The sequence below is a fragment of the Lycorma delicatula genome, chromosome 1, assembly GCF_047948215.1.
Source record: "Lycorma delicatula isolate Av1 chromosome 1, ASM4794821v1, whole genome shotgun sequence".
Lineage (NCBI taxonomy): Eukaryota > Metazoa > Arthropoda > Insecta > Hemiptera > Fulgoridae > Lycorma > Lycorma delicatula.
Genome location: NC_134455.1, coordinates 143,675,496 through 143,700,172, shown reverse-complemented (window position 1 = coordinate 143,700,172; position 24,677 = coordinate 143,675,496). Strand labels below are relative to the sequence as shown.

The 24,677-nt window shown below is 28.0% G+C and overlaps 1 protein-coding gene across 3 annotated transcripts in view; it reads right to left on the bottom strand.

Moving 5' to 3' along the window:
- LOC142323424 (NADP-dependent malic enzyme-like) overlaps positions 1-24,677 on the bottom strand; it is a 138,230-nt gene that overhangs the window by 46,842 nt on the left and 66,711 nt on the right. For all 3 annotated transcript variants that reach the window (XM_075363027.1, XM_075363033.1, XM_075363043.1), the window contains exons 4-6: positions 22,041-22,222; positions 9,327-9,507; positions 2,792-2,920 (exon numbers count right to left, since the gene is read on the bottom strand). In XM_075363027.1, coding sequence (XP_075219142.1) covers positions 2,792-2,920; positions 9,327-9,507; positions 22,041-22,222 — 492 coding nt within the window. The remainder of the gene's footprint in view (positions 1-2,791; positions 2,921-9,326; positions 9,508-22,040; positions 22,223-24,677) is intronic.

Sequence of the window (24,677 nt, the reverse complement as noted above, 5' to 3'; positions counted from 1 at the left end):
ATTATTAATGACCATAGATAAGAATTTATATCAAAACAAGATATTATTTTTATTTAATGAAAATAAAATAAAATTTACTTAAGAATCTTAAAAAATGAAAAAAAAAAAATTAATATGTAACCATATTCCTCACCTCTTTCCAAGTAATTTGACAACAAACAAATTAAATAAAAGTAGATAGAACCACACCCAAATTGTAAAAAAAATCAGAAAATACAGATAAATGTCCTCTTCATCATCATTATTCATAATCAATTAAACCTTAACAATTTTTTTTAATATAAAAATATTAAAAAGCCACTCACTGAGGCTATGAATCAGACAGGCATGTAGAACATTAAAAGTCCTTGAAGTATGACTTCCAGCAGAAGTTTGATTTGGAGGAAAAAAAACAGGAATTTGTATTTACATATAACGTAAAATTATATGGTAATTGGGGAGTTTGGAGATGAATCTTAACAAGTAATTTATAATAAAGTTAAATTTTAACTTGGGGAGTATGTATTATGTAAATGAGTTTATTTATGGTATATTTAAAGTTAGATGTGCAATAAAGTTTCTTTGAAATAACCAGAAGAGAAGACATCTGTTTGTCAGGTGTGTACATTGTGTAAGGAGGAAAATAAGGAAGTTTTTAAATAAAATTTGTAAAGGGGAATCATGTTTGGAAAGTAATATAAATCTAAACTGGAAATTTTTTTTGGTTATACAGTAGAGGGAATGTAATGCCAGGGAAAGATGATATTGAAGTTTATTTATATGTTAAATTTTTTTATTTTCCATTTATTAAATATGATTTTTAACATATTTGTATAAATGTAATTACTCATCATTTGTTGAATAGCCTTTTATTATGTTTTTATTTCTGAACTTGTCAAACAACCTTGACAACTACCAGTGTTTTTGTTCATCAATGCTGAAGCCTGTATTTACAACAATGAAATTAATCATTTTTAGAGGATCTGCATATTGCATGGCAGGTAGAATTTTTCCAGAAATAAAATTGCAAGTACTTTTTACTTGATATGAATTATTAACTATACAACTTCTTGCTTCTGTTTTTTCACAAATTTTATAATATGACGAAAAAAGAAACATTCTCATTAAACGTTTTCATTTAAATAAACCACTCTGCCAATCTCTGTGGAGTGGTAACGTCTCAGCCTTTCATCCACATGTCCCAGGTTCTAATCCTGGTTAGGCATGGCATTTTTCAAACACAACAAAATTTCATTTCCATATTCCCATTTAGAAGCTTTAAAAAAGCTTCTGCAGTGAACTAATTCATTAAGCAAAAATTATACTAGCTACATTAATTAAATAAAAACTCTTTATTTACATTAATGTGAAAACATTTACATGTATATTTATTTAAAATAGAGTAAAATAAATGAAAAAAGCTCTTCATATTGATTTAGAACACTAACTTTGTGAACAAAGATGGTGATATTAGTTGTGAAAACTATAAACATAAAAAAAATAATTTAATATTTATCAATCTTCTACGTTTAGTTTTCCATTTTAATACATTCAGCATTTACCAAAAACTACTCATTTTAGATTAGCCAGTTTTAAACTTAGATGATTTTATTAAACATATTTCTATAAAAGCATGTGAATGATGGATTTCTCTTAGCAACATCCAGTAGCCAGCTTGAAACAGAAATTTACCAAAATTGAATACCATGTGATTCATCTAATGCACTTATAGCTTATAACGAAAACATACCTATACAACACATGGTAACCTTTGATAATTAATTCTGAATTTCTTATGTAACGAGCCTTTTATTTCTTATTTTTATCTTCCATATTCTTTAAAGAATAAAAAAATTTTAAAATCATAATTTAGTGAGTTCTTAATCTATGTTACATAAAAATTTTCTTCCTGTTATAAAGCCTGGAATATTCTCTAATAAAATAAAAAAAGTGATAACATCAAAATTCATTATGAGAAGACAAAATAAAAAATCCTTTAAAGATATGTCTAATGTGATCTATCTAGTTTCCACTGACCTATTGAAACATGTGAAATGGTGATGATTGAAACAAGGTCTAATAAAACTGATTGCTTGATTGATGACAAACAGGACAGGCAATCTGATTTTATTTATTAGATATTTTGACTTTTTTTGCATCACTTCAAGATGGAAAATAAAAAGAATCCTTGGACAACTCAACAGTTACATAAGCTCAACAAATAAATAAGCTAAAGTAAGGAAAAGTCATTACTGGCTGTCAGAAGTTGAGAGCTTGACGTCAAAAATGGAACTGGGGTGGCTCCTCAACTCCCATGACACTTGTTTGAGTATAACAAAATGAAAGGGAAGAGAAAAGGAGAATTAAATTACATGGGAACTGTCTGATCAGAGTGGTTTGTCATCCAAGATGAAAAATTATCACATAAAGTGTATATTATCATATAGGGTACATATATGCATTATAAATAAATAAAATTATTTATATCATAAATATAAAATTAAAATTAATGTATATCACTAAAGTATTTACACAGCGACTTAGCAAATCATAACAAAAGAAAACTAACAAATTTTCTAAGCCAATTGCAGTACATGGTGAATTTTTTAACTAAATTCATATCAGCAAGAACAGCAATAACAAACCTGCAAGATACATAGATAGATAGAATAGTAGTATTAACTACAAGCTATTTTATTTTTAAAACTAATAACTGTTTTACTGCTCAAGATTTTAATAAAAAATTTTAATTGTTTTATTTTCAAAATAAAAATTTATATTTTCAGAAAAAGATTAGTTTGACTGAACATACCTGTATTAATGTATTCTGTCCATAACGTTTCACAACTGCCTCCATAAATTCATCAATGAATGCATCATACTCAGGACCAGTAACTCGTTTTTGTCTTAATCCAATATATAATGGATCTTCTAACAGTTTCTAAACAACAAAAAGTAAAAAGAACTGAATTTTAAGTAAAACAGATAAAAAATACATTAAAAAACAATAAAATAAAAATGTATAACTTGCATTTCATACAACAAATTTCTCTCTATATATATATGGATAACTTCAATAGTACTTATCTAAAATCACTGGTACCTGCAAATATAATAAATCTGACAAAAGCTTAACAAATTTAAACATTTTTAAGTTTGTTAATTTTTGCTACATCATCACCTAAAATACTGTAATAAATTTGTGCTAATTTGAATGTCTGCAGCAAAACAGCATAATGTATGCAATGAATGCAAATCTACCCAACCATTACATGGCAGTTATCCCAAAAACACATTAGAAGATCTACAGATGATATGAAGAATTCTGTGACATTCATCAATCTGGTGTATCCCCAAACACAAATAAAGATAGACTACTTCATAGTAAGTATATCGCATTGATAATTTCTAAAGAAATACACCATAGCTTTAATATGATTAAGTTTATTCTTGATAATGAACTATTTTACTACTCACAGGGTCATACTACCCTCAACCAATGTTTCACAAAGTATATGCAATCTGAATGGACCATGCATTCTGTGAAAGTCAGCTGAAAGCAAGCAAGATGACAAACATTTGCTTACATCAACTGCTTGCAATTTGTTAAAATTTCACAAATACCAAAGCAATTGACAATATTAACTGAATATCAAATTTTAACATAAAACTTTATAACTGAAGACTGATTGAAGATATATGACTAAAGATTTCAAAAGTGACTTTCAAGGCAGGTTGTTTTTAGTTATGAATTTAATGGTATTAAATTAAAATTGACAACTTAATGTAGTATTATATGTTTATAATAATTGAATATACAAACCATTAATGTATAATATATATATATATATATATAGAGAGAGAGAGAGAGAGAGAGTGAGAGGGGGGGGGAAAGAAAGAGAGAGTGTGTACAAAATATAAAATAGAGATTTAACTGATATTAAATATCTTTGAAGAGGGACTGAAAGACAGAGAAAGAGAGAGAGAGAAAATTCAACAGGGGAAAACTATCTGATAGCATGTTTATGCAAGAGAAAGAAACAGATGAATTAAACTCAAAAACAAAAAATTAACTTAAGAGACCACCAACTGATTATCAGTTTCCAGCTAGGAATTGTTGATATCTCCAGTTAGGCAATAGGGGCAGATTATATACCATTAGAACTGCAAAGTAAATTAGGACTCCCAACCCCGTAGGGGAAGACACCCACCTAGTGACGCTTCCAGTCTCCACCACCCACGACGCTGTTCCTAGCCCTGACAGGCTTTAACGGGTCATCTTTTGCCCTCTAACCTTTTACATCTCATAGTAATAAGCCAGGCCTTGTTGGGATGCCACCAATGTAAATGCCTCAGTAGAAATTTGCATCGGTGATTTTTAAACTCAGCTTTTGCCTTCGCTGCAGGCCTCATCCAGACATCTTGAATGTCCTACATTGTTTCCCTCTGAACTAGTTAACCGAGTTCGAGGAAGAATGAACCCTGCATCTAGTTCTACATTTTACAGAGCCAATTTTGTAAATCTCTCATAATAATCAAGGCAATAAAATAATAACATACCACCAAAAATGTTATTCGCAACAACAAAATTTAGTCCTAGTTCCCTGGATGAACTCAACATTCAGTTCATACCTCTGACTTAGTTTCATTTGTGGATGGTTAAATTAGAACTAAACAGATTGTACAATTTTGTATGCAACAACTAAAAAAAATAATTACAACTGAAAAGAAAGCTGAAAGCAGTTACATGGGATATTTTTGCACTACCACTTCAACATTTTGTGTCTCACAAATACTAAGACAGATGAATGGAAAATTAGGTCAAAAGTACACTATATTAAGAACTGTTTGAGTTAAGAAAGAAAATTGGTACAAGGAGGCAATTTTAACATTCAAATTAATCTTGATTAAACTTGAGTTAAAAAAAAACCAAGAGTACCCACTCAGCATCTTGAAATGCATTCAGCAACATAGAATGGAATAATAAATTTCAATAATAAATTGAAATTTATTAGAATAATAAATTTCAATATAATAATACATTTCAAAAAAGAATTACTTTAGTTAACTTGTATAAAAATCTAGTAGCTGTGATCAAAATCATGTTCTAGTCTGGAAAGAAGTAAGACAGCGATGTAATTTAATATTCTTTTTAACTACCATATAAAAGAGATAAAGGATCTGGTAAAAATAAAAAACTTGAGAGGAGAGCAGCAGTCCATGGTAATAAATAGAAACATTCAGATTAGCTGATATTACCTTTTTCTACTCCTTCCTTAAGCTGAAAGGAATTGGAAGAAATAACCATAAAAAAATCATTTCTTTTTTACTGATAAATTTACAAGTAGGAAAGAAATGTAACTTCGATTTAATGAGAGTTAAATGAAGGTAGTGAAATATGACAAAAAAGGAAGACGACAATGGTACATTAAATATTAAGATATGAAAACATAATACACTTCAATCAAGTTTTTAATCTTTAATTTACTTTAACTTAGAACATCTATTACTATGGTCATTAGCTGTATAAATGTAAAAATATGCAAGGAAACTATACTCGGTCATTCATGATTTAAGTGATTTATTAAATGCGGCTTCAACAGCTGGTATTTTATCTTAAGTGCATTCTTTTCCCACATTCAAGATGCTATTTCCTTTCCGCAAGATTATGGTTTTCTATCTTACCAGGTCCAAATTAATCCATAAAAGCGGTGCTATTACCACATTTCTTCTACAGAAGTTACAAATAAAGGCATACAAAATTCACAATGAACTAAAGAATATTCAAATTCAGTCTCATATATTACAATTCATACGTTCAGGAAGATTTGATTTACAGTATGATAATATTACTTCATTCTTAGAACCAGCACATTATTATCCAATTTACTGATATCAAACTCTACAATGTTTAATAAAAACTGACCTGAGAGCTGGAGTTCAGACCTTTCTTATTTTTTTCCAAAAATGTTAAAACAATTTAAAATTGTAATTAAACCTAATTATATAAATAATCATTAAATTTAAAAATTAACTGAAAAACAATACTGTACTTTCATAAGGAAGAACAAACAAAATGTTTACCTGTTCTTCCCCCAAAAATATACTCACAACAGGAGCATAATATTCTCTGACAACTGTAACTAATGAAGAAAAATAATTTTAAAAAATTACCAAACTATTGATTAACCCAGTCCCTAAAAGGTGAAATCAAAGTAATTTAATCATAAAATATTAATAATAATATTTTAGTTCTAGTTACAATAAAATGCATTTTTACAAGTAGGTTTCACAAGTTCAGATTGTGTTTGAATGTAAAAAATTGTTTGGGTTTTCACAAATTCTTTTAAATAATAAAATGAACATACAGTAAATGAGATATAGCTCTACACACATAAAAACCGAGCTCATAAACAGCAGAGGAGAAATTTTACATAAAAGATTTCTTTGTTCTTCTGTAAATGCAACTAAAGGTGAGACTTTTCATTAAGAATGAGAAACTAGATAACTAAAATCTTTTCAGGTACTTTTCTATTCTAAGAAGATAACTTCGTTAAAAATTGGTCAACACTAGTAAAATAAAAAGAAGGAAGAAAAGTTGGACTTCCAATTTCATATTCAATATTAATTTTAGAGTTCATTATTTAAAAAAAAATTAAAGCTAAGAAAAGATTTGTTTAAAATATTTCTAATGTAGTTTTATCTTTAAAAGATCACAAAAGAAAATCTTTTACATTTCATTTATACAGCAATTTTTTTTTTCATATTTTAGGATAAAAAAAAATATTAAAAACCCAGTGTACTGGGTTAGCTGTGGGAAAGAGCCATTTTCAAATGTAACGTTATTCCAAACTAAATCAAATAAGAAAAATTTGCAGGAATTCAGACAGTTTCAATCTTTTAGTAAAATTTTACTTAGGGGACTGAACTACAGTTCAAGTGAGAAACATTACTGATATTTAATTTTTAATAAAAAAGACAAGTTCACATACTTTTTCGTAAACTAATCAATAGACCATTTTTTATTGAGACTAACAGTGAAATGTGTAATTCTGATAAACAATACATTTTGTAATTCTTTAAGTACAGTACAGGATCAATTTTTACTTCTTAGTAATCTCTGATTATTATTACAAGGCACAGTTCAAAAGTAAGGGCCGATGAGTTATAAATAGTGATTGGCAACACTGATTAGTTCGTACATGTGCAGTAGCTTTAAATGGTCTGTTGGGCATATAATTGCCACACTGCTATCGGTTCACTGTTATCTGCCTTTGCAAGACAGGTGTTAAAATGAATGCGGTAATAACAAATCCTACCAGCTGTAAAGTTTGATCAATGATTAAATTTCTAAATACAAGAGGACATAATGATGCTGAAATTCACTATCAACTGCATGAAATGTATGGGCCTACTACTTAAGAGTGAAAGAAAAGTGTGAGGCAATGGTGTTGTGAGTGAAAGGCCATTCAAATATTCAGAGAAGTGGCAGGCCTTGCATCTGAACTGACGATTTTGTTGAATATGTGAATGGCAAACGTCAGAAAGAAGATCATCGCTTAATGATTAGCAGCAATCTTTCTCTAGAGTTTTTAGAAATTTCAAAGACAACATTGTTGAAAAATTGTGACCATCGCTCTAGGCCACTGTAAAGTATGTGCATGATGGATGGGTGCCGAAAATGTTGACAAGTGCTCACAAAGATCACAGAATGACATCTGCTTGTGCTTTTCGTGACCGCTTTAACGAGGGAAATGAATCTTTTTCCCATATTGTCACTGGTGACAAAATGCGAATTTCATATGTCAATGCAGAGACGAAACAAAAATCCATGTAGTGGCATCATTCTGATTCACCTAAACCAAAAAATTTCAAATAAGCCCAGTCTCAAAGAGATACATGGCAACTACATTCTGGGACCAAAGGGTGTGCTTTTGATTGACTTCATGTAACTAGGAATATCCATCATATCACAAGTCTGTTGTGAAACAATTTCTAAAACACATTATGCCATTCAAAACTGACAACAGGAAATACTGAGATCAGAAATTTTTCTTCATTACAATAATGCATGTACATGCACGGCTATGTGCACAACCGAAACAATTCAAAAATTCGGTTGGGACATTTTTGATCCCACTTACTGTCCTAATCTTCGTCCAGTGACAACAATCTCTTCCTGACCTCAAAAACTGGCTTGTATCTCAACGATTCAAGGAAAGTAAAGAGTTGAAAATGTCAATGCAAAAGTGGCTACAATCCCAAGTGGTGGAATTTTAGGTAGCGGGTTTGAAAAAGGTTGTTTCACAATATCAAAAGTATTTGGAACAAAATTGCGATTACTTAGAAAAATAAAGTAAATGTGTATAAGTATTTGAAACCATAAATAAATTTTTCATTTTTTCAACTGTTTTCATTTTATTATCAAACGTCCCTTTGATTTTTGAACTGCACCTCTTACTTTTGTAAATTACAAATTTCTTTAACCTTTTTTTTCTAAGCACAGGTTACTTGAATCTGCTTTGCTACAAAATAATACTGTGAATAGAAAGCAGCAAGGCAGAAATTATAATTACTACAAAAGCAATGCCTGCAATAGCACAGAATAAATGTAATTACCAATCTACATGCAATTGTACCATGTAAAAATTATTTTTTAGACAATCTTATGTGAACACTAATCAGATCAACTCTCATTAAATGTGAGCAAATAATGACAGCAACAACAAATAATTATCATACATATTTTTGTACTATTAGAGGAAGAAACTATTCCCCAAATAGCAGTGAGTGTACAAAATTTGTAATAAAAATAAATGATAAAAGTAACATATTTTTAATCAATTTCTTGTTTAACCTATGGTAGAAGTGGTTCTGAAGAAATTGGTTAAAGGAAGTTTTCTTTATAACAGTCAGGATCTACAGTTTAAAGTTGTTGTGTAACGATAGAGTAAATCCATATTGTAAGACTGCTTTTTTTTTACAAATAAAAAACTTGTGAAAACTGCCTCTAAAACATTATCTTCATAGCATATATATGTGAATAATAAAATACCACTGAAAAAATGGCAATAAAATTCCCTGAAAAAATCTGAGAAATATATAGGGCAAGTAAATGTTGAACTCTCAAAATATATGTTCATGCTCCAACATTCCCTTTAAATGACAATCACACCACAAAAAACATTGCATCAGCACTTAACAACAAAAATATTTTTTAATAAGCAAAAATAATTTTCACACTTCAAATTACATAATTAAATAATACAGCTCTACAGTTTTAAAATCACATATTTGTAAAAATTATATTAAAAAAATATACATAAATAAATATTAATATGAATTACTTCGTTGTTGGTTCCAACATCAACAGTGATGGGCAGGCACTGGTGAGGCTTTATGCCTGCTAGTGCTGTGTAGAGTGAAAGTTTTCCGACCGGAATACCCATACCACAGGCTCCTAGATCTCCTAGCCCCAAGATCCTCTCTCCATCAGTCACAACAATTGCTCTCACGTCTGGCTCCGGCCTAATACAAACAGACAACTCCTTTTGTTGTCTCCTTTCTCTATTCCTTCTTATTATATTACATTATATTACGCATATTATAAAGTACAGACTATTTACAAAATTAACTATGTGGATTTTACACACAAAAGTATCAGAGACCAATTAAAAGTTCAAAACAAATTTTATTCTTAAGAAAATAAGATTATATGTATAAACTTCTTAATGTCAATAGTATCTTTAAAAATTAAGAATATACAATGACAAATGTTTCAGAGTTTAATGAAGTATCTTCTGTTGAAATGCTACATTAAACCGTTTTTTTCTCTTGAATTTTTTGTTTGTAGAAAATAAAATTAACAAAAACAATTAAAAATATATTCATTCTAGTCTGCTGTTAAAATACAATAAATTATAATAAATAGCATTATCATAGGGTAATAAAAACTGAAAGAAAGATACTACTTTATTTAACATGTTGCTTAACATGTACCTCCTGAATTACATATATATCAACTGCTAACACTAACAAAACAAAAGTGATCCTTTTTATAATAATAGCATTAAAAATTCTATCAGTCATTATTTATTAATGACATAAGTAAAAATTTCTTCCTAGCAGCACAAAATACCTTATTACTCAGTTAAAAAGCCAGGAAAATGGGAAATCTTGAAACACGTAATGGCAGCCACCTTCATGACTGTGCCACTGAGGCAGGGACAACTTGCCATTTAGTAACAATGAATCAGTGGACCGGTTCACAACACACATTTGTCATGAATGTGTATTACAAAAATGGTGACTGCTTGGCTGCTGCTGGCAGGTAATTTTGGCATCACTGCAATTTAGAATGTCAAGATCTTGTTCTATTTTACCATGCGATCAAAATATGGGTTGAGAATTTTGAGGAAATGGGTTCAGCTTTAAAGAAAAGATCATTAGGAGCTCCACGAGTTCAGTGAACTCCAGAGAATATTGAAGCTGTTCACACTTCATTCATAAGAAGTCCTAAACATGTATCAGCTCTGCATCTGTCAAACAACCATTCAATGAATGCTCCATCAGGAATTACAATTCCATCCATACAAAATGCCAACTGTGCGACAGATAAAACTAACTGACCATCTGGAAAATGTGAAAATATTATGGAAAATACTAGTAACCCAGTTTCCAGTTCCCAATTTTAGTTGTCCCAGTTTCACTGAAACTTTGTGGATGTTGGACAAAGCGAATTTTCATGTTAATGGACATTTGGTTAAAGAAAACTGGTATGTGAACCCTTAATGGAATGTAGTGTAATTTTAATTTTCAACAATAAATCTTGTAAAAACATTTTTTATCATTGGTGACAGTAGTTTCAAAATCTTTCATTTTCCTGTTCTGTCTTATTAAAATTCTTTGTGAATATTATCGTAGTTATCAGCAAGACAAGTATAAAAATAAATAATGGTTCTTAACAAAATTTTCAATACAGGACACAGAACGGCTAACATAATAATTAATCAAATTTTAATGTGATGAATAAATACTTTTCTTTCTTTAAAAATGTTAAAAATTTCTAACAATTTCATTTCACTAAAAATTTATTAAGAATAAATACCTATAATGAAACTCTTCTAAATGCATACAAGTTGATGATATCACAATTTTAACATTTCTGAAAAATTAATATGTTGCTTCTTTGTTTGACCGAGTCTACAAAACAAATTTAATAATACTAATTATTAATTCATATCTATATTCCTCATATTCATGAAGTAATTTTTAATATTATCTATAAATCCATGGATTTTTTTTTAGAATGTAATGGTAGTTTATTTAAATTTTTTGTTTGTTTGTTTATTAAAAGTCTTAACAGTAATGTTAACATTAATGACAATGTTATGTAACAAATCCAATAATGGAAACAATGATTATAAAAATATCTTCAAATTTTTTAAGAAAGCTTAACTTAAAAAGTCTGTCATTTAAGTATCAGAATTAAATTTTGAGTAGAACCAGAGGAACTTTTCATACAAAATAAAAATTATCAAAATCAGTAAATTCAGTGAGAATAAGGCTTGAACGCAAAAAAATGTAAACATATTACATTTTATAATCATTACAAGACATCTTACAAATGTAAGATTACAATTGAGAACATCTTCCTTGAAGTTTGAAAAAGAAACTAATGATAATCTTCTGATTTGGAAAAGTCTGAAAATTTTTAACAAGAATAAAAAGTAGAATTCTAGTTTAAAATTAAAACAAGAATTGGGTGTGTGTGTGTGTGTGTATATATATATATATATATATATATATACCAACCACATCTCTTTCTGAAGATATACAGAGTGATTACAAATGATTCATTGGATTTTAAAAATCAGTATTTAAAAAAGTAGTACACATAAAATTATGAATGATACATGAAAATAAACAAAAACTGTCCAAGTTTCAGGTTAGGTTTAAAGTGGTTGCCGACAGGTAGCAGCACAAGCTCAGTTTCTAAAATGGCATCTATGCAACAGAAAGCATTCTGTATCTTATGAGAAATTTTTATTCGTTGTTATCATGCAGCATTTATTCCGGAGACGGTTTGAAACAGAACCACCAGGTCACCAAAGCATTCTAAGATGGTACCGACAGTTTAAAGACACTGGTTGTTTGAGCAAACGTAAAAGTACCAGACACCCAAGCTTTCAGATGAAACAGTAGAGTCAGGGTGAGTTTTGTTCATAGCCCACAGAAGTCAACTCATTGTGCTAGTAGTGAATACGATATTCTGCAGCCAACTGTCTGGAAGATTTTGTGAACTCAATTACGACTGAAACCATACTGTATAATGTTAGGTGACATTTCACTTGAATGGAAAGGTGAATTACCATAACGTCAGGATATGGGGTGCTCAACAACCCAATTCTGTAGAATGTGAACATAATTCCCCAAACTTAATGTGCATGGCACAATTTCTAAAACAAAGGTGTATGGACTGTTTTTCTACTTGGAGAATACCATGACGGAAATTTCATACCTCGATATGATGCAGTTGTGGTTATTTCCTCAATTGAAAGACAATTCCAATAACTTTATATTCCAACAAAACGGGGCTCTGTCTCACTGGCATGCTGAAGTACAGGCTTTCTGAATGAAGAACTTCTGTGCTGCTGGATCGGGTGATTTGCAGATGTTGACTCGGTGCTCTTAAAACAACCTCTTAGATCTCCTGATCTCACAGTGTGTGATTTTTTCCTTTGGGGGGTATGTTTAAGACTGTGTTTACATGCCATCACACCCAATAACTTTGGTTGAGCTAGAGGAATGGATTACAGCCGCATTCATGACCAACAATAGGGATATGTTAACTCATGTGTGGGCTGAATTGGACTACCGCATAGATGTGTGTTGTGTGATGAATGGAGGCCGTATTGAACATTTATTTAGGTATAACTCAAACTTGACAGTTTCTGTTTAGTTTCATGTATCATTCATAATTTTATGTGTACTACTTTTTTTAAATAGATTTTTAAAATCCGATGAATCATTTATAATCACCCTGTACACAGGCCCATCTTTATAAAAGAATTGACTAAACATTGTTTTAGATTACTGAAACGTCATTTCAAAACAAAATTTAAACATAATACAGTTCCATATTTAAAATAATCAGAAAATTTAGTAATTAAAAATTTTATAATCTATAGTAATGAAGGTAAATATGACCGCATGGGATAATTACCCATGCAATACTTTTATGAGTGGTACAACCAATCTTACACTAGGACTGTTGCTATTATTATTTATTAAATGATTTTATTATTGTATTCACTGAGTCAAATTGTCCAAAAAATAATTTTATTAGAAATAAATCACCTGATGGCCAGGAAGAAAATATTGGTACTACAGAGATATATAGAATAATTTTATCAGGTGCAATGGACGTAAAATACATTGCTTAATATAGGAATTTGAAGGGACCATTAAATACAGTCACAATAGCAAGATTTCACTGCAAAATCACAGAATAGTTGAACAAAAGATAGAGAGGTCTTAGATGAAGGCCAATTTGCTTTTATCAGAACCATGGAACCGTGGTTTTCTATTTACAGCAGGCAGATTGAGAAAATTAGGCTACCGAAATACTGCTGAACACCTACCTTCAAAAAGCTTTCACATTGTAAAATGGAACAATTTTAAGATTTTAAAAAAGAAGTTATTTAAAATTTTTACAAGAATTGGGTAGCTAGAATTAAAATAGAATATGATGAGAGGCAACCTGCAAAATGGGAAAGAGTGAGGAAAAAAGTAGTGTTGTCTTTGCATATCTTTGATTTTTTTTAATTTATGCAAGGAAGAAACAATAAAAGAACTAAAAGAAATATTTGAAAGAAGTAACAATCCAGGGATAAAAAAAAAGTTAGGATTTGCTGATAATATTGTTATCTTTGATGATTCTAAGTAGAATTTAGAAGTATAAATTCATTGTTGGAGGAAAAATTATTGGAGAAGTGTAAAACAATAACAATGAAAAGCAACATAGTCAGTGAGGATTATTAAAATAGCAGAATACAATGTATGAGAAGTTGCAGAATTTCTAAAAGTAGTAAAATTATAAAGTACAACAACGCAAAGAAGATAGCAAAAGAAAACTTTATACACCAGAACAGCTTTTACACCAAAAACAAATAACTTTGAAAGTAATAAGTTCAGAATTTAAAAAAAAAATTGATAAAAAAAAAGAAAAATCAGGAAAAAGAGGTGACAAAATCTGACATATGGTGTTACAGAGAAGGTTGTGAAGTTGAATATAAAGAAGTTTAAAGACAAATTGGAGGCAAATGAAGTTTGACAATCTTGTAAAATGGAAATTTGTGTATAAATGTTATGACTACAGTGTAATTGTTACACAGTGACTACTGTGTAATTGTTATTACAACTACTATATATGAAAGCTTTTGTAAAAAAAAAAGTTGAGAATTCAAAAATGTACTTCCTATCAAGTAATACTACTTGTTTTAGGATAAACAACCAAATAACAAATTTTCTATTATTACCCAATATCCAAGTTCAACAAAATGACCCATTGGTGAACTACTAACATGAAACGGATGCAAAAGGACACAAAGAAGATTTTACTTGAGCATTACACAGCAAACAGAAACATGACAAGGTTATAAAAGCATGCAGAGAAAAAGAAGAAAAACTTAATACATACATTCACATACACATAAATTTTTTATGTCAAACATACAAAAAATGTAATTAAAGTTAATTTCAGTGCATTAAAATAAAGTAATATGAATGCAGCCACTATGAATAATTTGAAATAAATATATTAAGATAATATTAAGTCATTTTATTAACAATGAATTGTTGCTAATTAGCACTGAAAAACAATTTCCTATAACTAGATTTGGGAATCTTATTGCATTTACTGTTAACCAAGACTGGGAGGTACCCATTTAGTTGTAGCCTGAAAATATCACAATCTACTAAGCCAACTTTAATAAAAATTCTGGAGGACCAATGTATTAATAAATATAAATAAAACCAAGTTTTTTCAAAATTAAAAATAAATTAAACAGCAAATAAAACAGAAAAAAATTACACTTAATGGATTTACTGTATATAATGCAGAAATTACAGAAAAAAACTCATTTTGCCGATAAATCTAATCAATAGCAAAACTTCAGGAATATTTATTAATTTGTAATAACTTCATTCATCAGTGACTAACACACAAATGCCACAATAATCTATACCACAATAGAAGCAGAAGCTGTCGCTGCTAGCTGACTGTCTTTACTTCTCTGAATTAGGAAGATAAAAGGGGATTATTTTTCAATGAAACAAGTGAATCAGCTTTTAGATATAATTTGTCAATTTAAAATATGAATGTTATGCTTTTAAAATATATTAGGCTCTCTGTGAACTAATAAATGTGAAATGAACACTTTTTTCAGTACAGCTACAATTGAAGAGGATGTGCATTAATAACTCACTAAAATTGTTTAGTTTGACAAGTATAACCTCCACTTTATTCTGTTTTAATAAATAAGAATATTTTAACAGCATTTATAATAATGAATAAATTTTTAAATGAATTTCTGAAATTCTTTCCAAAAACTTTGATTACTGCTTGCTAATCAAGTTAAGAAGAAAACTTACCATATGATTCTTCTAGTTCATGAATTATTTTACTAAAAATAAAAAATTATATATTATGCAATAATACAAAATACTATCCATTATATAAAATTAATCTATTATTACAAAATAAAAAACATATATATATATATATATATTAAAAAAAAATCTATTTAGAAAGATTAAAAATTAGAAACAAAATATTTAAATAAAGATTTATAATACAAATTGTCTAAATAAAAAATAAATATTTAATCACAAATGAATAAACAGTATCAATACTATTTATTGCATATTTCTTGGATAACATTAATTAAAATTTATTTAATAACACCAAAACATGTTTCCTAACATCAACACTTTATTAGCAACTAGCTGACCCGGTAATGCTGCACTATTGTTAGATTTGAGTATATAAATAAATTAAATTAACATAACTGAAAATTTGATAAAACATTAAAAATTGAACATTAAAGAACTTCACAAATTTAACATTTCATTCTTACACTATTTTCCTATTTCCCCTTTTCTCTATTTCTTCCCCCATTCCCTGCCCCTTCCCCTTTTCAATTTTTCTCTTCCCATGTCTCCTTACCCTTTTCCCTTTTCCAATTTTCCCGCTCCTAAATTGGTTCAGTAGTTTTTTAGTCAACAGCACAGACATATGAACACTGCCTTTTATACGCGTAGGCATTGAAGAAGAAAGTCTGTTTGTTTCATAAATATCTCGACACCGACGCCACCTAGCAGGTATAGATTTGAAAAAAATTTTCTTTTCACGTAACTAATATATATTCTGAATATGAACCAAATCTGACCATAAATGATTTTTTTCCAAACATCTCAACCTCAACACAATCTGGCAGGTCCATTTTTGCAGAAGTATTTTTTTCCATGTACGTAACACATATTCTAAATATGAGCCAAATCGGATTATAAATACAATTTTTTTGAAATACCTCGACCCTAGCACCACCTAGCAGGTCCATTTTTTGCAAAACATATTTCTTTTCACGTAATTAATATATATTCTGAATATGAGCCAAATCAGACTGTAAATACAATTTTTCGAAATATCTCGACCCCAGTGCCACCAGGCAGATCCATTTTTTACAGAAATATATATTTTCATATAATAAATGTATACTCTGAATATGAGCCAAACCGGACCATAAATACAATTTCTCAAAATATTTTGACCCCAGCGCCAACTAGCGGGTTCAAACTAATTCATAAACCTTCGCAGACTGCCCACAACTCACCAAAGTTTCATCGCAATCGGATGAATGACATAGGAATGCGTACGAGACAAACACTCATTTTTATATATATATATATAATTGTAATTTAAATTAAAAAATTAATTTAAATTTTATTGAAAAAATATTTAAATCTGAGATAAAATTCCTAGTTTTTGAACAGCTTTATTTATAAATTTATAGTAAAAACCATTTCAATAGTAAAGCTAACTGTATTTTTAATTTTAGTAACTTTTTGATAATGTCTGCAGTAAAGTACAAAACCAGAATAAGTATTGATACAATCAGTTTGCAACTATGCTACAGAAAAGTTGTACTATTATCTGTCAAAAGATTAACCTTAAATAATAAATTTTCATCACAACCAGATAAAAATTTTTATATTATTTTTTAAAATTAGAATGATAATCTGCTAAGATAATTCACCAATAGATAATACAGAAATAGAAAACTTATGTTACATAATAATGATTAACAACAAAATAAGATATTTCTGACAGACTGGACATTATTTAATACACAAACCTTAAATAATGTAATTACAAATAATTTTACAGAAATGTTTCACCTTCAATAGCTTAAAATATAAAGTAAACCAAGGTAGGTAACCACAAACAATTAATTTAGTTAATATTATTTGGACATTAATGAATATTAATAGAAAAATAAATATTTATTAAATGAGCTCTAAAGAAACCTTTTGAAGAAAAAAGAATGTAGAAAGCTGAAGTAGAGAATCAGAAGTTTCAAGATTAACAGAATGGAATAAGTAATGCTAGTTATCAAGAAGTAGTAATAAATAAGTGAAGTAATGGAACAATACCAAATTAATTTTATTTATAAACTTATTTTGTAATACTTATTTACATGAATAACAATTATACTTTAACACTATAAGGAAAAATACATTAAAAATGGCACTGAACTTTTTATATATCCTATTAATTCTGATCCTAACATAAATATTTGGATATTATGTAGTAATAATATCAATAACTTCATGATTGTGAAAAGGTAGTAAATTTATAACTAAGTAAACATCAATTTTAATAACATTTTATAGTTTGTTTTATCAGTTTTAGTATATAAATATTGTAAGTCTTTAACTGATTGTTACTTTTATCAGTCCTTTACTATGAAAATTACACTCTCAATAATTATCATGATGTGAAAATAAGTTTTATGTATTTTATAATTACATATGCATAAGCAATGTGTACAAATGCTAATTACAATATCATTAATGCTACAGTCGGCTAATTCATAAGATCTACGCAGCAATGACAAGATGTATTAGCAACAACAGAGTAATTAAATGTTTTCCTCTCTTACAAAAAAATACAACAACTAATCAATGATCGATGCAATTATTCAACAAGTTTATAAAACAACTTAGTATTCCCCAATCTGTACTTACAATATTAATTGGCAGCTAGGAACACTCACTCAAGAATTTTATGTTGCTCAAATTGATACAAAATCAAAGATATTTTGACTAATATTTCAAGCAGTTAAGCTTAGTGGTTATTTAATATGACACCTGATTTATGCTGTCACCATGCAGTTATTCAGTACATTTTGCAGATGTATGTGAAATGCAATTAATATACTAAGATTTACAAATGTTACAATACAGACGACTGGCTGTCCAAATGAAAAAAGGAAATAAATTCTAAAATTGGAAAGATTAAACAAATAAATAATAAAAAACACATGCAAATATAACAAGTATAAACCGGAAATTAATCACAACATAAAGACAATAAGTAAAATAAACGCAAAATTTAAGTTTTTTGATGATTTATTTCTTAAGTTCATAAGAACTTTTGTACAATAGCACTTACCTAACTTCCTCTCTAGGCAAGAGATGTGCCTTGTAATCTTGTCATTAGCAAAATTATAAATTTCTTAAAAGTTGATAAAGTTTAAAATAAAAACAAAAATTTTGAATGACCAGTAACTCCCAAAGGTTACTCTAAAAAGTATATGTTTTGTATTCATATTAAATGTTATGTGTGATGTTATAAATATGCCATCATTCCAGTACTGGACAGCAGAATTTGTATATTCATCAATAATAAATTTGCAAATTTTCAAAACTTAAACAACAATTTCGACAAATTTACAAAATTATAAATAAATGTTTTTATGTAATTATAGAAAATAGCAACTGAAAAAGTGAGATCTTGTGAAAATCTATTCTTGGAATTGAGTATTCTTGGATTGGAAATGAGTATGACCTCATTTACTGGGGTAGCTGAAATCTGAGCGAAATCTTTCACTAGCCGTAACTCACAAACACAGCATTTTAGGACATACATTTATATGAACTTTTTCCATTATTTTCACAAATAGAATAGATAATGGATGTTCCGAAAGAACTTTGTGATACATCCTGTAAATGTCTAGTGACATTTCTTTTAAAAAGATTTTGATAATCTCTCTTCAAATGGATCATAATAATGACATCTTTCTGTAGTATTGCATAAAGTGCTTTAAGTGTAAAGTGATTTTTTTTCCAATAATATAGTGTAACTACCTCTTGATGCAAAAAAATATGTAAAAAAATTAGTAAGTAGTATAAAAAATAAGACATATTAAAATGCTACAAGTATTATATAAAATAACCTTGTAAACTGTTCAAAAAAAGTTCAAATGATTATTATCTCAAAAATCAGACTGAAATTTAGAATTAAAAAATATACTCAGAAGTAATTATTTTTCAACATTTTATTTAAATAATGTTGCTTTCAATGAAATTAGAATCTTATCAAAATCATATAAACCTTATTTAAGAAATTCAGCTTTGAAATTTAAAAAAAAAAAACTGTCATGGTTATCATGCAAAGGTTAGCATTCAGCTTAAACAGATATTTTATTAAATAAATGGTTTCCAGGGATTTTAAAGGAGTTACTGCAGTTAAAATTCACATTTAGGTTTTTGTGACTTTTTAAGTCAATCATGTCACTTACAAGATTATGTAAAATGAATATTATTGAATACTAAATGAATACTATTTCTCAAGTACAAAAGTAAGTAAATTAAATGCTGATTGCGATTTTTAGTTAAAATATTTCATATCATTTAATTCTTATCATCTGAAAGAATATCTACAGGCTAAATAAATAAATTATTAATATAATATTACACTGAACAAGTTAAGAAGTAAAATTCAAATTAAGATAAAAGGTATGTTGATAATTATAGGAAATTTTTATAGTAACAAAGCTTCTTCATAACTGTACTTGCTAATAAAAAAAATAATGCTACCATTTTTTTCTACAGTTTATTCTATTCCTGTAAAGCAAATGGCAGTCTACTGAACAACAAAATCTTTTAATTCTGTATATACTGAAGGGCAAGTATGATATATATGCAGTATTGCAATATATATGCATTCACAAAACAGAAATGCAGCAGACAACCAGACAGCAAAGAATTAAATAATTAATAACTTTTAATTTAATAACAGTGACAAAAACTCAAAACCTTATACATAAATGCAAAAGTTTGTAGATGGTTTTGTTTGTTTGTCTGTTTGCAACAGCATTACATGAGAACCAACCGATTGGTTGGTTCTTGTGTAATTCTGTTAATATTTCATAACTTTTCTAGCATAATGCTGTTAATTTTCAGATTACAAGAAGCTTGAAAGCGATCATAATTTTAAAATTATGACTGCATTCAAATTTTCAGGATATATTTGTGTAATCCCAGGGAAGGTTTTAAGTCACAGATCAAGGCCCTAATCCCATTGAGAGTTAAGATATTAAAAATATTCATTAAAAAAAGAAAATTTAAATAAATTAAATAAATTTATATTAATATTAATTTTATTTAACATACTTATGCCAGTAATCCAATGAGACTGGTAATCATTTTCTAACTAAAAAAGTACATGTTCAACAGTCATTTAAAAACTACTGGTTTTTTTTTAAAGAAAACTCATAGTTTAATTATGCCAGGAATCCAATGAGACTGGTAGACATTTATCTATGGAATGTGATATACTCTAAAACCAAAAGAATGTAATTTTGGAATATCTTCTTTCCTAGGTAAACCAGGTTCTACAACTTGATGAGCAAATGGAACTAAACTAAAGTCTCAGAAGGTTAACAGTTTATAAGAAGTTATTTAGCAGTTAAAAGTGAAATTGATAGGGCTTAAATCTAAATCATGCTACATGAAATCGGATCAAAATTTAATTTATAGTAACAACAGGAATTTAGTTCTTACATTTATAAAAAAAATTATTTAGCAGTTAAACTTAATACATCTCTATTACTGTTTACCAGAAAGAAATTTCCAATTTTAATGTTTTAATAACACAAACAATACGTCTATAACATTTGTTTTTTTTTTTTAATTTTTTAAGAATTTAAAAAAAAAATTGTTCATTTATTTGCTTGGGTATTTTTTTAGAAAAATAAATGAAAGATTTTATAAAAGGATAACATGAATAGCACATTAAAAATATTGTAACAGAAAAGAACTGCTAAAATAACAAACATCATGCAACAGTAACATCTCTGAAACCTTTATTCTCTAATGTTATATTAGTAAAAAATGATAGTTAATTAAAACAATAAATAAATGAAAGCAATAAAACAGAATTAAAACTGTGTGACATCTTTTACACTAAAAAATCTGACAATAAGTCTATAATGGTTCAAAAATACAAATTCTGATAAAAATGGTCATGTGTACGTTTTCTTTGAAAAAGACAACTCACCTGATCTAACTTTGCTATATTAAATTAATGCAATGGGAAATGCAAGTTAATAAGTGGTAAATGCCTTAAATTTAATACATTATAGAAGAAAGGTTTGTCTAAGCACAGATTTACTTTTATTTTATCCATAAGGGAAAAATTTAGACAACTATTATCTTAACAGACTAAATGAAATCTTAACTGCAAGGCAGAATTTAAAAAATTATTTTTTTAATTGTATATTGAAACTACGAACTTAGATATTACACATTTTAATTATTTTTCTTAATTACGTAGAACCAACATTTTACTTAGCCTTTCCTAAAAAAAAATACAAAAAAATAAACAGAATAAAAATAAATGCAACTGTAATAAATAACCTTAAAATAGAAACTACAGTTTCCTTCCATTAAAAAAATCTTATTTTTAAATAGATTAGGAAAATTTATGTAATTACCAGTTTTTAAGAACATCAAAACAATGCCCTTTGTCATGAATTGTGACAAATAATCCACGTGGTCGACGATAGATAAGACCAAATTTTTGGCAAGCCAAACCCACAGTTGGAGTATACACTATTGGCATTAATAATTCAACATTTTCAGATAAAAGACGGAAAAATAATCGCTCATTTCTATCCTGTAAAATAATTAAATGAAATTTTGTAACAAGAGATTCATTCTAAAATAACAAAAATTAATTTAAATGGCTTACTAATTAATCAGACCTAATGGAGCTAATTATTATCTTAACACATATATTAATAAAAGCAAAAACGTTTTAATACTAGAGTAAAGATCAACACTCATTATGCAACAATATATATGTTAAACCATGGACAGAAACATACATTTACAATACAGAAACTTCCTTTTCTGTTTTAGATTATCATTCCAAAAAATAAAAATAGAGCGAAAAAGGGCAATCTCTGTGTGCTTTGTCTTCTATTTCCTTACAGCATAGTCCCAATATGTCACTATGTTCATTTGTTGATTTTCCTTACCAGCATAGGGAGAACTTTGGAGGCTTTATTTTAGGCTGGCTCCAACTTTCACCAGTTTTTTATATACTGCCATATAGATGCAGTGTACATGGCTAAACATTACATCTTACATCATGACACTTTAACTGATACGCATCAAAAACTTAATCAATAAAATGTTTTTTCACTGGTTTTTGTTTTTATCCACACTACTTTTGCAGATATCTGATTCATCAAAATGTTAAAGCTATAGTGATATACTCATATTTACCATCTCAACCACTGATATAAAATGAACTATTCTATTATTGTTCTAATATGTTCTAAGATTATAAAACATGATGAAATGCTCAGATTTTAATTGTTTATTAACAATATTTTAATATATATTTTATCAAGAATAAGATATTTAAATTCATCACATTTTCTTCATTTAGGATAACATTTTATAAACTGTCAATACCTGTGGTAACCTGCATTTTTAATTTTTTTTAAAATAATTATTTAGATACATAAGTTTTAGAATTTTACGATTTCAACGGCTATTTTCTAGTCTATATTAGTTTCTTTATTTATGGCCAAAAGTTTATGATTTAAGTTGTTAAATTATTACAAGAAAATAATTTAAATCTTATATTAGCGCTAATAAAGAAAACAGAATTATATTTAACCTATAATTATTATTAACAACTTATGTAAGTTCATAGTTTGAAAACAATATTACATTAATGATTCAGATGACAAAATTCAACTAAAATATTCATGGAATAATCACAACTGGGTCTATTAAAGTAGTCTAATAACTAAGGTACTTATTGCATTGCTCATTTTCCTATGTTGAAATGAGCAATGCAATGTTAATAACTCACTTATAAGGTTGTGATACATGTATATATGTTATGTTTAATCCCCAAGTAGTAACAAACAAATTTTTTATTCCACTATACTGTTTTAATCTCATAAGATTTGTTTCATTAACCTTAAGTGTTGTATTTTAGATAGTTACAGGTTAATTGCACAAAGTAGTTTTTAACCACATATTTATCATGAACATTTTTTCCATTTATAATTTTCATATGCTTTTTTTATTGATAATTATTTAATGTCATTAAGTAACAGAACATTGACTAACGGCAAGATTTTATGTATGATTTTAAAAAATGTAATAATTACAATGTATTTGGAAAGAGAAACTTAATGTTACATCCATAATGCACGTGATTCTAAGAATTTAAATAGATATTTGCTTCCCCATCACAAATTTACTTTTTTAAGTTACGCCATAGATAAAACTGACAGTCAGAATCTTTTTTAACTTTTAAATAATACAGAATTGATTTAAAATGGATTCCAAAATAGGTATTTTACACATTTTATTACCACACTTGTTGAATGTTGAATAATTAAAAAAAATATTAATTGGCACGAACTATCAGTAAATCAAACACAAATTTCCATACAACTAACAAATGTATATTTTCTTTAATATTTTAACATGAGATCATTAAAATGAAATATTTTAAAAATAAGTACAGTAATAATAATAATAATAATTAAACGTACTAAAACCTACTGCTAAGTATGAAATGTAGTACATTAGATACTGTAATAAAAATAAAATTCACAATAATTCAGGGAAAGTAAAAAATCTAGGGTTAATATTCCTAAACTTTTCTCACTTTTATTTACTGATTACAATTTAACCTCAAAAATTCACCATTGATAAAATCTTAAATTATTATTATCATCTATATAATAAAAAAACTTATTTTCTTATAAGATGGGAAAAATTGAATTCTATAATGATAAATAAAAAGTATTAAAAATTAACACAAAATAACAAATAAGGTACTGAGGTATTCTGTCTTAAAGCTCATATAACTCTCATTTTTCTTTACTCCTATTTCTTTCCTGGAAAGGTACCATGGAAACCATCTGATGCTACCCTGAATCTAGTAGCAACAACATGATAATACCTTTCTAGTAGCCGCCAGCAAGGGAGCAGAATATGTTCAGACCCCTGAAATTTCCCTCAAACACAATTTTTTTTGGTCAGAAATTTCCCCAAAACCAAGATGAGGGATTATTATGTTTTACCGACCAATTTATTGT